This window comes from Vitis vinifera, chromosome 7 (assembly GCF_030704535.1).
Source record: "Vitis vinifera cultivar Pinot Noir 40024 chromosome 7, ASM3070453v1".
NCBI classification, from domain to species: Eukaryota; Viridiplantae; Streptophyta; class Magnoliopsida; order Vitales; family Vitaceae; genus Vitis; species Vitis vinifera.
In genome coordinates this window covers 29436344-29455273 of record NC_081811.1, presented here as the reverse complement: position 1 = coordinate 29455273, position 18930 = coordinate 29436344, and the positions used below count along the sequence as shown (strand labels likewise).

At 36.1% G+C, this 18930-nt stretch overlaps 1 protein-coding gene across 1 annotated transcript; it reads left to right on the top strand.

Moving 5' to 3' along the window:
- Nucleotides 1-414: 414 nt before the first annotated feature.
- On the top strand, nt 415-12067 carry UVR1 (probable E3 ubiquitin-protein ligase HERC1-like). The gene is given in 12 exon segments (NM_001280986.1): nt 415-511; nt 2447-2633; nt 3386-3532; nt 4852-4933; nt 5565-5720; nt 5933-6106; nt 7113-7184; nt 7797-7868; nt 8071-8189; nt 10090-10175; nt 10259-10311; nt 11975-12067. Coding segments are annotated over 12 exon segments (1338 nt in total).
- Nucleotides 12068-18930: the final 6863 nt, after the last annotated feature.

Here is an 18930-nt window from a genome sequence, read left to right as displayed (position 1 = left end):
ACGGCTGGCTGAATGATTTGGGAAGAAGAAATATATATTGTTTGGACTTTAAAAGTGAGGGTAGAAAGTTGAATTAGTGGTAAGAGAAAAACGAGTGGTGGAGAAATGGTGGACTTGAACCTCCTCCCTACCGCAATGAATGCCGCTGTCCTGCACCACCTGCCCCTAATTGTGCTTCCTTCCCTCTCCCCCACCAGTCCTCTCTCCTACTTCTTCTTGTCCTTCTCTCAACTTCACTCTTTACTCTACTTGTTCTTTCTCTATTATCAATATGAATAAATAAACAAATAAATTTCTCTGCCTCCTCTCTCTCTTCCCAACGGCCATATAGATTCAACTCTAGTAGTCTGTCTTTCTCTGCATTTTTGCAACTTTGTGGTCTTCTTCCACAACACAAGAGTTGGAGTTCCGGATATGGCAGATGTGGGTGGCACTATGAGTGAAGTGAGTGCACCTGTTCGTCGCGTGCTTCTCATTTCTGCTGGTGCAAGTCACTCAGTTGCTCTTCTTTGTAAGCTTTTTGTTTCCCAGCCTTTTATGACCTTTTTCTTTTCTCTACTTTTTGCTGATGGGTTGTGTACTTGTGTGTTTATACCCACAATCATGGATCCTCACCTGGGTCTGGGTGTCTTTCGATTGTGTTCATCCAAATGGGATCTTGGTGATTTTGCTTTTCCCACCTTTTCTTTCTCTGCTTTTTACTAATGGGTCGTCGAATGTAAACCCACAAAGCTGGATCCAATAATTTTGTGTCTTTATATAGTGGACCTTTTCAACAGGGAAAGCAAGGCTGCTATTGTATGCATCCAAATTGGGTTTCACTGAATTGCCTTGTAGTTTCTTGTAGCCTTTTCCCCCCCTGTGTAATGAGTGACTTTTGTTTATGTGGTGGGTAGTGTGTTTTGGGCCATGTGTGTTTATCGGTGAGTGAGGATTGAGTGTCCCTACAAAATGTGTGCACTGAATTGGGAAGAAATCCAATTCTATAATGCTGCTCATGGATCAAAGTATTGTGTGGTTTTGGGGGATTTTGAAGAAAAAAAAAATGCAGTCATTTAAAAAAAAAGTATATATATTTAAATACGTTAGTTCGAAAACTCTTCTGTATTTTTTGAAGAGAAAACTTTAATTTAAATTTTGAAGTTGTCTTTCTTTCCACAGTTTTGAAATATTTTTCCAATTGTCATATATTAAAAAATAATTTTTAAGATTACTATAGATATACCTTTTTTCAAAATCCCGTGGTTTAGGTGATCTCACTCTGTGCTGGTGGTTCTTGTCTTTTATATGGAGCAGATCATTTGTTCTCTATAAATCAATTGAGTAAGCAGAAGAGTGGCAAAAGATATATATATATTTGGGTTCAAGTTCCATGGGAATTTCAAAACCAAGTGCTTATTTATGAAATCATCATCCCTTCTTGTGCATTGATTTTGTGGAAGCATTTATAAAGCCATATGATGTCCTGAAAATCACCACGGAGATTATCGTTACACACTTTTCTCCTCCTTTTTGGAGAGGGTCCTCCCAACAAAAAATTTCACAGTTTGTATTTGCCTTTGTGCTTATTGGCTGGTAATGACTTTATTTTGACATTTCTGTTCAGCCAGAAGTTGGTTTTGTTATTGTTGCACTTAACTCTGTTATATTCTGTATTATTACCATTTTCTGAGGGTATAATAGGATCATGATCCAAATTTGACCTGTCAAGATTGAGTTACAAGATTGATTAGGCTTTCACATTTGGATCTTATGGACAAGAGTTGATGATAAGAAGGATCAAGCTTGGTATTTAGTAGATTCAATAATTTTAAGCCTGTTATGGTATGTCTCTGGGCATGTAAAAGTTTTTTCTGAGATGTGGAATATAATATGCTTATTCAAAATTTGCATTTTCAATTTCAAATTTCTAATGAATCAGGACTTGGACTCTGATGCACTTATTTAGAATGTGCCAGATTTGGATTTGAATTTAGATATGGGCATGTATGATTGGATTCAAACTCCATTCCTTCCAGATCCGCACAAAGTTTGCCCGGTTTACCGCATTACCATTTGCATACTTACTGCCTATGTTCTTCCTCATTTCCTTCAATTTGTAATGACATTCACTTGACTTTACTGTTTGAAAATTTCTTAGTTCATGGTACTTCTAAAGGTAGCTAAATCCTTTTAGTTTCAGGCTCTTTGGCCTAATATTTAGCCCATGTCAGTTTTTATAGCTTATCTTATTGCATCAGGCTTGAAGATAGCTAAGCCTGTGAATTGAACATGCAATTTCCTCATGTTGGTTCAGCTTATTATTTGGTGCTTCTTTTTGGTTTTATATAGTTTGTGCTGGTAGCTTTGTTTTTGAAACTTCTTCCACCTCATTTTAGGACCTACATTTAACTTGAAAGAATTTCCATTGATCAAACAAATGATGTTGTGGTCCATTTTTTTACAGCGGGAAATGTTGTTTGCTCTTGGGGACGAGGGGAGGATGGACAGTTAGGTCATGGAGATGCTGAAGATCGACTTTCTCCTACATATCTGAGTGCACTGGATGGCCATGAAGTAGTTTCTGTTACTTGTGGAGCTGACCATACAACTGCATACTCTGAGTCATTTACACAAGTGTATAGTTGGGGATGGTCCGTTCTTCATCTATTAAATATCTCTTCTTTTGTAGATCAGTTTGCGGAAAAATAGTCTTTGGCTCTTTGCTACTTGAGAACATGTTCTTTAATTTGGAAGTTGACTTGGTCTGAATGATCTTGGCATTACACTAGCGGTTTCCCATTTGTTTGAATCACCCAGGGTCTATTGGGGTCTCACTATGGGGATTGTCCAGGCCTATGTAGAGGCATCTGAGATTTTTTTTTTTCCAGATGAATCCTCTGGTATGGCAGACTCTAATGGGGACTTCCGTGGCCATTGCATTTCAATTTCCAATCTGCATATGTAGCCACAACACACAAGAAAATCTCTGCTTCCATATCAAATGAATAAGCTTCATTTTCTGCTGAGTTTAGTTCTGTGGTTCAAGTCAAATTTCAGAAACTTACATGACTTAATCGGTATTGGATTTGTGTGTTGGTTAATGTTCATTCATTGTTGTGAAATTTATCATATGAAGCAGTGAGAGATAGTAATGTAAACACTGTAGTAATTGCTGTCCTTTGCAGTTCCAAGTTCCAACACTACTCTGTAGAGTTTCCATATTGAATTGACTAACTAGTGCTTTCTAGTGTAGGAAGTTCTATTTTTACTTATCTCACATTCTGAAATTTTCGGCAATTCATACAATGTTCTTGTCAAACTGGTCCATCTTCAGTTTAGTGAATGTTTTTTGCCAATTCTATTTGTCTTATAAAGCTCGTAAATCCTTTTTGTGATTTTCCAGGGGTGATTTTGGGAGATTAGGTCATGGAAACTCTAGTGACTTGTTTACTCCTCAGCCAATCAAAGCATTACATGGTTTGAGGATTAAGCAAATTGCTTGTGGGGACAGCCACTGTCTGGCAGTGACTATGGATGGCGAGGTGCAAAGGTTGGTGGTCTTTTTTTGTATACTTTCTTCTCTGTTATTGATCTCTTTATCTCTTTATTTATTGTTAGTGCACAGTGTGACTAGAGTAATGGTTCAAATCCACAGGGGTCATCTTGATATCTAGACATTTCTTTTTTATTTTTTGTCTTTCTATATAGAAAATGAAATCTATAGAGACTGAATCATGGAGGCTGCCTCCTGAAATAAATATGTACAAAAGAGTACAAAATCTAGTGCATGCCAAGGGGCACTCCTATAGAAGAACCAACTGCTCTGCCTAACATCAGTAATCTACAAATGTCATTTGCACCTCAGTTTGTGTGTATGTGCTCAAACACCATCTCCCCTCAAACACACAGGCTTTGAAAAACAAAAGATAATTATGTCAATAGACCATTGTCTGAATCACCTAGTTACGTTCGTCCCTTTTTGGTTTGAGCTGTCTCTTTGTCCATTTACATTTGATTTAAGGGATAGAAGGAATGCACTGTTAGTCAATGATATCTGAAATGGTAATCCTTTAAAACTCACTTGATCCAAATGAAGTGGTGGCTTGAAGTCTTTCAGTTGTCTTCCTTGAACGTGAGAGCTTATGGATGATGATTGTTTTATTAATCTTTCTTAACCATATATGAAAAGAGACTGTTGAATGCTTCCTTTGTCTCTGCAATAAGTGCAAAACATTCACCTTCTCAGTTACCTTACGCATTCATCCAAGCTAAGGTGTTGATTTTAGAGGCATCTTTGCAGACAAAAAAGAAGAGGTTTAAAGATGGAAATAGTTGTCATTCTGAACTAAGAAGGCTAAAATAAATTCTTGCTAGTGTAGTGGCCACTTGTTTTAAGATTCAGACTAAAGGTTCTTGGACCCTAATGTGAGATTTTGGGATTATGTCAAAGTGCAAACTCATGATAACAAATGGATAAGGTTTGTGAGGGATTCAATTCCAGCATCACCAGGGTGTGATCTTGATTTGAAATTCCAATTCAGATGGCAAAAGATATACAATGCTAGCATTTTTGTCTTTGTACAATAAAACAATTGGAAGCTAGAGTAGAAAGGGGCATCATTCCACTACATAGCATAAATTTTGATTTGATTTTGAGCACCAACATTTATAATAAGACACAAATATATTATGTTGGCATTCACTGCCTTGTTATGTTGCTTTGAGGAAATTCCAGTGCAGGCTTTTTTGGCATTCACTGCTTTTATTATGTTGCTTTGAGGAAAATATCAATTCTTAATATTTTTGAAATTCTTTCCAGATTTGATTTTATCCACTAAGTGCATTTGTTTTTTCTGTATTTTATTTAAGTTGGGGGCGTAATCAAAATGGTCAGCTCGGTCTTGGCACCACTGAGGACTCTCTTGTTCCACAGAAGATTCAAGCTTTTCAGGTAGTGGGCGTAATCAAAATAATGTACACTCACCTTCCTATGGAGCCTCCTCTTATCAGGAGTCCCTTAACCATTGCACATTCTTTGAATATGCCTTATCCCTGTATTTTCTTTTTCTTTTTTTGTAGAGTATATCTTACTATCTATACTCCCATGGGGACAAGTTGCTACATGATTTCTTGATGTTGGCACAAGCTGCACAACTAAGACTTGTTCCTCAAGTGCCACAGCTTATAATTAATGTCCCCTAATCTTACTAGTTGAGCGGCTATGCTCTTTGGAATAGTTGTCGTTTTTTTATGGCTCCCATTGAACTTTATTGTTTTATAACTCACTAATATATATGCCAATCCTATAAAAGAACTATTATTATCAGTTTGAAAATGAAGAGGAAGTGCAAGTTGAAAATTATTTCCTTTCATTTGCACAGGCTTTAAGGGATAGAAAAGTAAAATGTATGTGTGTGTGTAGTCTTCTAAAAATTGAAATTGTTTTAAGGCAGAGATGATCTTGTGTGGTTGATATTATCATTGATTATCATGTTCCCTGTCAATAGAATATCCTCATTCTAGTGAACATAGAAACACTTCTTTGAAATGGTTTAAGAACTTCACTTGATTTATGCATTTAGGGCGTATCTGTCAAAATGGTTGCTGCTGGTGCTGAACATACTGCTGCTGTTACAGAAGATGGTGAGCTCTATGGTTGGGGCTGGGGCCGATATGGAAACTTGGGCCTAGGTGATAGAAATGATCGCTTGGTTCCTGAGAAAGTTTCTACTGTTGAAGTATGTCAACGAATGGAGATCATTTTTCTTTCCAGTTTTTTTTTCCCTCTTTATCTGTCTAAGTTTTTAGGAATATTAATAAGCCTATCAAGATATATTTTACTATGTTAAACTTCTTTTCATTTCAAGCAGGCATAGTTGTCAATACCGTACTCCATGCAATATGTGTGGTATTGTAGCCTAACTGGTTCAGGTTATAATTTAACGTGCAGGGAGTGAAGATGGTTAAGGTTGCATGTGGATGGCGGCATACGATATCTGTTTCCTCTTCTGGTGGTTTATACACATATGGGTGGAGCAAATATGGTCAGCTAGGACATGGTGATTTTGAGGATCACCTCACTCCTCATAAACTGGAAGCCTTGCAGGAAAATTTGATTTCTGAGGTTCTCTTTTACTCCTATTTGAATTGTGTTGATTTTCTTCATTTATTCAGGTTGAAGATAATATGGAATATTAATGTTTTGTGTGGGAATAGTATTTGTGAGATCCCAACTTTTCTGTTCATTTCTTCCACCTTCCTTGCAACAAATTGTGTATTATTGAAAAATGTGATAAAAATAAATAAAAAAATTCAGCTGTGGTATATAAGTTGGTCCTATAGGATTGTGTTTTTAAGGATATAAATTTTCTATCTTTAACCAAAGAATTTTGCATACCTCTTGAGCTATATCAATAAATTGCACTTCTATGCTTGAACTTGCCACGAGATTTATGCATTCAAATGGAGAGTGCTTATTCAACATAACCCCCTATTGTATCAGCATCAGGCAGCTCTAATCTCATACCATGTTTTCTAAATAACAGAACTGACCCTCACTGGGTGGCAAATTTAAACTATATGGAAGTTTAGTTGGTCACCTCCAGTAAGGACTCTTTCATCCTAGTGACTCTTTGGAACGTTCATATTGAATCAACAGCTCAGGAACTGTGTAGAAGAATCCAATGCTTGCATTTGGAAGCTCCACTGTGATGGAGTCTGTAATCACATGGACTGATGGATAATTCTCTTATCAGAAGAAAGAAAAATAGAGCTAGACCACTATAAATGTAACGCCACCATAGTCTGTGAGGAATTTTGTTTTAAGAACCAAACTGGGTAAAGGACCATAGTGTCTAAATTTTTGAACAATTATGATTAGAGAAACAAACCGGGTAGAATATGGGAGCCTTGCATACACCCCATTAATACATGGTAGAGGATAGTTTCAAAGTTTTTGGATCCAAAAGTCTTGGTAGAACGAAAAGTTAGAGAGTTAGGTGAATATTAAATGCAATTAACTAGAAAATCTTTACAAGAAGTGCTAATGTAAGATACTTCTCAACTTAAGTTTGATGAAAAGCTTTAATGTCTAGAATTTTCAAATTTTCTTTTCTTTTTAATCTTTTCAGATATCTGGTGGTTGGAGGCACACCATGGCTCTCACGTCTGATGGAAAACTTTATGGCTGGGGATGGAATAAGGTTAATGTTACTGTTTTTGTTTATAGTAAAGATACCGATATTGTTGAATAGATGTCTGAGTCAGTGTTTGCTTCCTGGTTCCAGTAAATTTATTTTATGGATGAATCAACAAGCTTAGTGCTTAAATATAACTTCAATATTCTGGGCTTAGATGAGGTGGTAAAAAAAGTACCCTCTATCAATTATGTCAAGGCACTTGGCATCCTTATAATAAGAATACACACATGGCTGTTCATCATCAATCATAAGGCACAGCTCTTGTAATATGAATTATGGCTTTGACTATAAAGAAAAATTTTGCTTAGTTTTATTCATTAGGAAGGAAAGTAAGGAAAACCTTTCAAGTACTTCACCTTGTGCTCAAGGGTTCTGCCTTGTGTATTGCAGTTTCTTGCTCTCTGTATATTTCTTTTTTCCTAAAAGCAGTGATCTTCCTCAGTTGACACTGGCAAAAAACAATAATACAGGGGAAGGAGATCTTTAATTTAAGAATGAGGAATGACTTCTTGTTTATCTAATCCTTAAATTCTCTTAATTAAGTTATTTGTATGTTAGCTTATTATTTTGTCAAAACCTTTGCTTATTGACTGGAGCTTCTCTTTTCTTGTGCAGTTTGGACAAGTTGGTGTTGGTGACAATGTTGACCATTGCTCTCCTGTGCAAGTTAAATTTCCTCATGAGCAGGTACATTCTCTCCCCCTTCGTTCCCCAAGTTGGTAAAGATAGCCCATTGACAATAATGTTCAGTGCTTTGGAGTTTTTTTTTTTTTTTTAATTTTTTAATTAATTATTTTTTTAACCTTTTTTTGTATGGGGTTGTATTCTATTCTAGTTTATGTCTGGTTTTCACTTTTATTTTAAAATTTTGATATTTCCTCTCCTGCAGAAAGTAGTTCATATCTCATGTGGATGGAGGCACACACTTGCTGTTACAGAAAGGCAAAATGTATTTTCATGGGGAAGAGGTACAAATGGACAGCTTGGGCATGGCGAATCCATTGACCGGTAATAGCATTTGGAACTGGATCATGTTTGAAATTGACTGTCACTTGGTTATCAATATCTGAAAATTGTTGGGTTTTCATGTGATTGTCACTGTTTTGTCATTTGCATGAAATGCTGAAATTCCTCTGTTAAATGATGCATGATAAAATTGGATTTACTCATTGATTGTTTTCTTAAGCTTATGTTTGTATATATCAAACTGTAGCAGCATTGACAATCTTTTATTTTTATTTTTCATTTTTTGGTAGGAAATAAAATTTGCTTATAAGAAACAGATTATACAAGGAAAATAGAAGTCATTAAAAAAAGGAGATTTCTTTCTATTTCTTTTACGTTTTTTTAAACAGAAAAAAACATAAGGGGAAGACAGAAGACAAGAACAAAATCGAACAATCGAACATAATTGGACGAAAGCTAAGTATGATGAATAATTCCTGTTTAATATCCTTTTTGTTTTATGAGAGACTGCACCCCATTTGAAATATGAAGTCAGTATTTCAGTTTTTTTATCTCGAAATTGAGGCAAGTGGAAACACCAAGGATAAGGAAAACAAATTTCTGCACATAAACCTTGTGGGACTTTTGGGTTTTTTATGTTAGAATAAGCTGGTACCATTTTAGGCCTTCCTTTTCTTAAATAGGCAGGCAGAGGATGATTAAACTCCGACCATATATTATGAAAACAAGCTAAACTTATCCTCCACCTTCCTTAACACCAACATCACCACCAATCTGCATATATCTTATTCCAAATTCGCCTCCACGTTTACCTGACTGACCCCCATGTGCAGCACCACTCTCATGATTACATATGATACCTATATCACGTCCAACCATTGGACTGCCACTCCTTCCACCAACAGCAATGGGCACTTCACCTTCACACATGCCTCCTTTACCTCTGCTGTGGCTTCACTTTCTCATCAGAATTCTAGGAATTACCATTTCAAATCCCCAAAATAATCAGTAGGAAAAATTTCTAGTTCTTAAGACTAAAGTCTTGGACAAGTTGTGAAACTTCAAAATCTTCAAGACTTGAAAGTCTCGGGAAAAGAATGAAACCAAAAAGGAATTGTCGGTTAAGAGCAAAATCCCTATTTATGAGAGCAATAACACACAATAAATAGAAAAATAAACAGAACACACAGGATTTATAGTAGATCACTCTTAATGGTTCACTCTTATAGTGGTTCACTCTTAATGTGAGAGTTGTGTAAACTTTGTTGCTACAGATTTTCACTATGATTGAAAGATATAGGGTGATCTCACACCTTACATTTATTGTCTCTCCTATGTCTTCCCATAGAAAAATGGTTGCTCTAATAATCACCCTATATAATATGAAAATTAGGTCAGGCTAATATATATGTAAAACAACTAAAATACCCTTTAAAACAATTGAAGGGAAAAGTGTACTTTATAAATTAGGCTCCACACAACTCAACATTGCCAACTTTCTTTTATGATGTATGTCTGTACTTAATGGTCTTCCTTTTGTGGCTCATTGGGTGAGTCGAACCTGGGGTCCTTGGTTGCATCCATTATTAGTGTCAAACATATGTTGCCACCTGATTATTATAAGATTTTGGGTATTCCTATGTTTCCTTGCTCGTGAATATCATATCATCTGATGAATCTTTTAGGATTTTTTCCTCTCTTAAAGAACTGATTAGCGAAAGAAAACCCTTATAACAGTCAAAAAAAGGAATCAGATATTTTCCTAAAAAGACTTTGAGCATCACAAGGAGTTAATATAAATAAGATCACATTCCTACTTTCAGCTATGGTTTAACTCATCTTCTGTTTTGTGAAATTGAAATCAGATATGATCAAAATTTGGTAGCGTTTTATATTAAGTCTGGAATTAACGACTTCCTTTTTCTTTTTTGGGAAACTGAAGAAATATTCCAAAGATGATAGAGGTGTTGAGTGCGGATGGATCTGGTGGACAACAGATAGAAACCTCAAAAGTTGATCCATCAACAGGTTCTGTATATTCTTCCTGTGTTTAATAGTTATGCGGTGGCTTCTCAATATTTTTGAATTATTCCTATGTTTTCCTTGAGCAGGGAGAATCTGGGTCTCACCGTCAGAAAGATATGCAGTCGTTCCTGATGAAACGGTAAATTTTGTATAATTCATTATATTACTATTAAGAGACATAAGCAATCAATAAATCAAGTTTTTTCAAGTGAAAGCTATATACTAACTGCATATATGATGCTTTAACAACCAATATTGTAAAATGATCCATGTTTAATCAACCATTAAATGGATCATGGGGTCACTCATTCTCAAATAGGTGTTATTTTTTTAATCAACCATTCTTGGAAACTTCAGGTTTTTTTTGTCGTATTCCTTTTAGTTGTTATGTTTTTATTTAATAAAATAAAATTATATTGCTCAATAACCATAAATTTGCTATATCAATAATCTCAAATGTATACTCCTATTGTCCTTTGGTGTCAGTTAAATGTATTAAAGATTTGTTGTGGTAACTTTTTTGTTGCTTAGTTATAAATAAAGGATAAGGAGTGTTTATACAAGGTAGCTTATGATAAGAGGATAGAAGTAGTTTTTTATTTTTCTTTTTTGCTTTTCCTTAACAATGATAGAAACCCTTGTGCTAAATCCCTGACTAGACACAACCAAAAGCTAATCTTTTTCAAACTAAAACTACTTTAGCACCTCATTGTCTAAAGCATCAATAGATTTGAAACTAACCCTAAAATGCAAACACAATTGGTAAAGGAAATTTGAGATCCTTCACTTAATTTTAGACACTTGAGAGAGTGATAGATGTAACCCTCAGCTTGTAGATAAAATTACCTCTCCTATGGCCCTTGGTTGTTCTATGAAAAAAAAAAAATTATTTTTGTTTACTTCTCTTTAACCAAAGAACACAAGATTTCCACCTCCAAGACATGTCTAACCTGACAAGAGTTTATCTTAAAAAGTTGACCCCCTTAAACACAAAGCAAACAAAGTGTCAATACTTCCCCTATTATCTTAAAACCTAATCTACTCCAAAGCACAAGCTTTATGAGCTACTATATTCCCAAACACTTTCTCCCCTCCCCCCAATTTTTTCAAGTCTTTTAATGTCTTTTTCATTAAAACAAAACTTAAAGAGCTCATAATCCTATAACTTTTCCACGAACATTTAATCAAATCCCTAAACCCTACTTCCACCACTATCATGGAGAGTGAGGGAATAATCTAATGGAGGCCTTAGAAGAATTCTTTGGGATACACTGGGGAGATGCTTTCCATGGCAAAAAGGGATCATAAAGATAAAGAATGGTTACGCTAATCACCCCAACATGTGAACTCACTACAAGCCAAGGGACATCCAACAAATCAAGCTCCTAAATGAAATTTGAGGAGCCTCACATAGGTGAGTTCATCCTTTCATGAAGGAACTTGACCACATAAAAATCTCCACCTCTACATCATGTATCATCCCACAATCTTCCAATGGCGCTAATCTCCTCTCAAAAGGCCTCCCACTCTTTTCTCAACATAGGGTCCTTGTACACACCTAAAACATTCATTGAAAGTTATCCTCACAATTCCCAAAATTTCATGAGGGAATAAACCCAACAATTCCAACACCCTAACTAAATCTAAAACAACCCACAAACCCCACAACTTCTAACCAAATCTAAAGACATGCAACCTATTGTTAATCTAATCCTAAGAAGAAAAAGTAGAAGTTCATTCCATGAATAATGTATTTGACCTATTGTGTCTCTACAGGCAATTGACTTGTTATGTTTATGCAGGGGTCAACCCAAACAGGTGTTTCAGTCAAGGGTAATGGAAATGATGCAAGCGTCCCTGAGAGTGATGTCAAACGAATTCGATTAGCTGAATAACCTATCTCTCAACTTACAACATCAATCCTTTGTGACCGCATACCATGTCCTCTTCACCCATCACTGTAAATCCATGCTACTTTATTATTAATAATGATGTATTAGTTGTTCGTCTATTTGGAGGGAATATTATTTGAGCTTACTCATCTAGTTTCATGTAAAATAGTCTTTTTGCCTTGTTGATAGGCAAAATCTAGTTTAATATTATTCGAGTGTGTTTCTATGGCTAAATTATGGAATACTATTTTCATGTTTCTTGATGTTGTCTTTTTGCTAGAAAAACACCAAATCGAAAGGAACCCTTCTCCAAATCATTCATTGAAGAGTAGAGAGAGGATATTTGTGTCTAGGCACAGTTGTTGCTTGAGTTGGGGGGATCAACCTGGGAAAATGGGTTGTGTTCATAAGTAAAGATGAAAATGGTTTTTTGTTTTCAATTATTGAAGTATTTTTCTAAAAGAATGTGGAAGGAGAACCATTCACCAACATAGTCTTATAGTAGATAATCAAAATCTTATCTAATGAATTATGAATCTAATTTTGGCCAAACTCCATATTATTCATAATGGAAAGTAAGAAGGTCCAATTAACATGATTGTGGGCTTTCTCATTATCTAATTAACAAATCACCTTTCCTCTCAAATTCTTTAATTTAGATTTTATGACTTAGTTAACAAAGTTGCATCTAAGATTTGATAGCCCTTCATAAAAGGGTGCTAAGTCTTTGTGCTAACCTTTTCTGAGGGACCAACACTAAGAAGGTAGTGTTAAGGCTTTATTTAAAGGACGTGTCCTTAAAGAATTCTCTTAACATTGCCCAAAACATCCCTTTTGACAATAACCTAATAATTTTGCTAGAAAGTCAAAGTGAAACCATTTGAATTAGGAGCCTAGCCCCCATATAAAACATATAGAGCACTCTTTATCTCTCTCCTTAGAAAAAGGCAGCTCTAACCTCATAAAGTCAACTTTGTTTGAAGTTTTAAAAGCAATCTCTTCCAAAGGTGGTCTCTGATGGTTAAAAAGTCTAAAACTTGAAACTAATTCAAAGTTATCTAAGCCTAATACACAACAAACAAAAACTTAAAAGATGGAGTAGAGTACTTATCAAATTTTTTGGCTGATGTGTGATAACATTGTTCTTAGAGTAGATTTGCCCTCCTTAAGGTATCAACCTCGATGTAGTAGGGATCCAATGTCCTACCTTTAGGATTCAACAACCAAAAAACCTCACCTTAGGTGACACTATTGGCAAGGAATAGTACAACTCGTAACAATTAGAAGATAATTCCTCTAGGAAAAGTTAAGGATGAATGGTGTAATTGGAAGCTTGTAACACAGGGTCAGAAGGCAACAATAGTATGAGATGGTTGCAATATGACTAGAAGGTCTTATAAACTTGTAGTCAATCTAGTCTACACAGAAATCAAAATTAAACTGTCAGGAATTATTTGACCGGATGCAGTATGTAATGAAAACCAAAAAGAACAACGACGTGATCAATCGTATAGGTGCATTCTATGTCAAAAACGATATAGAACTGTTGTGACCAATTGGATCAGGTACAACCTATGACAAAAACCAGACAGGACAACGATGTGACCGATCATATAGGTGTGGTCTATGTTTTCATGATACTGAACTGTCGTGACCAATCGAATCGGGTGTCATCATTGACAACAACCGGATAGGATAACTAAATGACTGATCATATAAATGCAATTTATGTCGAAAATGAAACTCAGTTGCCATGACCAATTAGATCGGGTACGGTTTGTGACAAAAACCAGTAAATACAACAATATGATTGATCGTATAGGTGCAATCTACGTTTTCATCATGCTAAACTGTCGTGATCGATTGGATCAGGTGCCGACATTGATGAAAACCAAATAGGACAACTATGTGACTGATTGTATAGATGCAATCTACACCAAAAACAAAACTCAGTTGTCATGACCAATCAGATCGGGTACGGTATGTGATGAAAACCAGTAAGGACAATGACATAATCGAACATATAGGTCTAGTCTATACCGAAACTGAAACTGGACTATCAAGAATTATTTGATCGGGTGCGGTTTGTGATGAAAACCAGAAAGGGTAACGACATGACCGATTGTACAAGTGTGTTCTATGTTGAAAATGATACTAAATTGTTGTGATCGATTGGACCTGGTGTAGCCTATTATAAATACCAAATAGGATAATGATGTTACCTATCGTACAGGTGCGATCTACATTGAAAACGATACTAAATTATAGTGACTGATCGAATCAAGTGTTGATTGTGACAAAAACTAGATAGGACAACGATGTGACTTATCGTATAAATGCAATCTATGCTAAAAACGAAACGAGTTGTCATGAATGATTGGATCGCGTATAGTCTATGACGAAAACCAAATAAGACAACGACGTGATCGATCATATAAGTCTGGTCTACACCGAAATTGAAACTGAACTGTCAAGACCTATCTAACCGGGTGTGGTCTGTGATGAAAACCAGACGGGACAACAACGTGGTCAATCGTACAGGTGTGTTCTACACCAAAAACAATACTGAACTGTTGTGGTCGATCAGACTGGGTATAAACTGTGATGAAAACCAGACAAGAAAACAACATAACCGATTGTATAGGCATGGTCTATGTTTTAACGATATTGAACTGTTGTGATCAATTAGATCGGGTGTTGACTTTGATGAAAACCAAATAGGACAATTGTGTGATTGATCGTATAAATGCAGTCTATGCTGAAAACGAAATTGAGTAATCGTGACCGATCAGACCGTGTCCAATTTGTGACATAAACCAGATAAGACAACAACGTGATCAATTGTATGGTTCTAGTCTACATTGAAATCGAAACTAAACTGTCAAGACCTATCTGATTGAGTGCGGTTTGTGATAAAAACCAAATAAGACAATGACGTGATTAATCGTACAGTTGCTTTCTTTATCGAAAATGATATTGAACTATCGTGACTTATTGGACCGATTGCAATCTATGATAAATACCAGACATGACAATAACATGACCAATCATATAGGTGTGATCTACGTCAGAAACGATACTGAACTGTCTTGACTGATCGGATCGGGTGTCGATTGTGACAAAAACCAGATAAGACAACAACGTGACTGATGGTACAGATATAGTTTACACCAAAAACAAAACTAAATTGTCATTACCAATCGAATCGAGTACGATCTGTGACAAAAACCATATAAGACAATAATGTGATCAATTGTTTAGGTCTAGTCTACATTGAAATCAAAACTAAAATGTTGGGACCTATCTTATCGAGTGCGGGTTGTGATGAAAACCAAACAGGACAACGACGTGATCGATCTTACAGGTGCAGTCTACTCTGAAAACAATACTGATTGTCATGACTGATCAGATCGAGTACCGTCTATGAAGAAAACCAAATAGGACAACTACGTGACTAATCGTAAAGATGCGGTCTACATCAAAAACGAAACTGAGTTGTCATGATTGATTAAACCATATTCAGTCTATCACGAAAACCAGACAAGACAACAACATGACCAATCATATAGGTATGGTCTATATAGAAACCAAAACTTAACTATCGGGACCTATCTAACTAGGTGTAGTCTATGATGAAACCTAGATAAAACAACAACATGATCGATCATACAGGTGCGTTCTACATAAAAAACAATACTAAACTGTTGTGATCGATCGGATCAAGTGTAGTTTGTGCGATTTACACCGAAAATGATATTAAATTGTCATGATCAATCGGATTAGGTGTCGACTGTGAAGAAAACTAGATAAGACAACTACATGACCGATTCTACAAATACGATCTAAAACAAAACTAAGCTAGTGTGAACAATCGGATCGAGTACGGTCTTTGACAAAAACCAAACAAGAGAACGATGTGACCAATCATATAGGTATGGTCTACACCAAAACCAAAATTGAACTTTCAGGACCTATCTAATCAAGTGTGGTTTGTGATGAAAACCAAATAGGACCACGTCATGACTGATTGTATAGATGTGGTCTACGCCGAAACGATACTAAACTGTCATGACTGATTGGATCGGGTGCCGATTGTGACAAAAACTAGATAGGACAATGACGTGACTAATTGTATAAATGTGGTCTACGTCAAAAACAAAACAGAGTTGTCGTGACTGATCGAATCGAGTACCAATCGTGACAAAAATCAAATAGAACAACTACATGACCAATCGTGTAGATGCAATTTATGTCAAAAATGAAACTAGGTTGTAGTGATCTATCGAACTAGGTCTGATATGTGACAAAATTAGATAAGACAATGGTGTGACTAATTGTATAGGTGTGATCCACATCGAAAGTGAAAATGAGTTGTCATGATCGATCGAACCAAGTGTCATCAATGACGAAAACCAGACAGGACAATGACGTGATCGATCGTATAGGTGCGGTCTACGTTTTCATGATACTGGACTATCGTGGCCAATCGGATTAGGTGTCAACTTTGACAAGTACCAGATAGGACAATTATGAGATTGATCATACAAATGCGATCTACGTCAAAAAAGAAATTGAGTTATCATGATTGATCAGATCGTGTCCAATCTATGATGAAAACCAAACATGACAATGACATGACCGATCGTATAAGACTGGTCCACATTGAAACCGAAAATGAATAGTCGGGACCTATCTGATTGTGTGTGGTCTGTGATGAAAGCCAGACAGAACAGCGACGTGGTCAATCATACAAGTGTAATCTATGCCGAAAATAAAACTGAGTTGTCGTGATCGATCGGACTGGGTACGATCTATGCCAAAACTAAAACTAAACTATCGGAACCTATCTGACCGGGTGTGGTTAGTGAGGAAAACTAGACAAAACAACAGCGTGATTAGTTGTATAGGTGCAATCTACGATAAAAAAGAAATTGGGTTTTCATGATCGATCAGACCAACTGTAGTTTGTGATGAAAACCAGACAGGACAACGACATGACCGATCGAATAGGTGCAGTCTATGCTGAAAACGAAATAAAGTTGTCATGATCGATCGAACTGGGTGCAGTCTATGATTAAAACAAGACAAGACAACGGCGTGATCGATCAAATAGGTCTAGTGATTCGCGTGTAACTCCAAATGGGTCATTTAATCAAAAACATTTATAAAACCTATGACCTCATACTAATGTAGCAAAGCTACTATAGTATAGTGGCTCTAGGGTCGAACTCTGGGATGGGTTTTCATTCTACCAGTGATATACTCAAAATTAGAAATTGTATTTAATGATTTCCTTAATCAAAAACTTAAAGTTTAAAAGAAAATAAAATTTGTTTTGAAAGTGTTTGAAACTAAACTAACATAAACTAATTAAAAATGGAAGAAAGAAAGTCTCCCGGAGCTAAGGGTTGCTAGGATCAAGTTCAGAATAGAAAGTGGAAAATTCCGGATTTTTCTCCTCGCATTGGGGATTTAACCTATAGTTATTTCCCGAACCGGTATAGGTTTGACAATGAAGATTTAATCCATAAAAGATCAATAGAAATGGTAGTCAAGGTCCATTAATGGCTTAAGACACTATGGGTCTTCACCTTGAATCACTTTCCAATGACTCGTACATGATAACTAATGGACTAATATGAATCTAGCAATAAGCATCCATAAAGACCTGAAGCTTACCATGTATTGGTCATTCAAAGTGATTCTAAGGGGTTTAAAGCAAAACTTTGGATTTAGAAACCATTTATGAATTCCAACTACCTGAATTTAATGCATGGAAGCTTTCCACCTTTTCATCTGGACTTTTCACCTAGCTTCCTTTACTTCAAGAAACCGAAAGTTTAGCCTCTCATCCTCCGGGCAAACATCCTTAGAGGTTGTTTGGCTTCCAAGAAAAAGAAAATAATAAAGAGAAAAGAGAACGAGAGAGCTCTGTAAAATTCTAAGTGTCAAACGTAATACGTATTCTCTATATTCCAAGAGGTGATTTCCACCCCTTATAAAGTCTTTACAAAAGCTAAAGCTTATGATTGGTTAATTACAAGGATAATAAAGGAAATTACATCACAAAATACAAAGGAAAATATCTAAAGTGGAGTCGGCAAAGGGCAGAGCAAAATTCGCAACACGCATAGGTTATGCGAACCATATGCGAATGTTATGCGAATTTCGCATAACCTCTTGTGGAATGCGAAATTTTCGCATAACCTGGAGCAGTTGGCTTCCGAAGGCCATATCTTCCTCATTTCAGCTCCAAATCGTACACGGTTTGAAGCGTTGGATTCTTGACTTCCAGAGCTTTGAAATGGTATATAGCATGTAAAAAATGGACTTCGGGAAGTGCTCCAAAAGTGTGAAAGAAGACTGCAGCTGCTACATCTTGATTTTTTTTCACTTTGCTTCTCTTTGCTTCTCTCCTTTGCTTGACTTGTCTTAATGATCCAAAAAGCTATTAAAACATTAAAACTAGCCACAAATATGATTAGAAGACATTGCTAGGTCCTTAACATGCCAATTGGACTAAAGATGGAGAACTACTACACAAAAGTGCTTAAAACATAATGCATTAAAGGTGTAAAATAGCACTTTTTGGGTAGTAATCATCTAGACTACGCCGAAACCAAAATTGAGTTGTCAGGACCTATTGAACCGGGTGCGATCTCTTATGAAAATTAGAAGAGACAATGACATGATCGATTGTATAGGTGTAGTGTACGCCAATAACGAAATTGGGTTGTCGTGATTGATCAAATCGGGTGTTGCTTGTGACGAAAATAATGACGTGATCTAACGTAGAGATGCAGTGTACGCCAAAAATGATATTGAACTATCATGATCGATCGGATTAGGTGTTGTCTATGACAAAA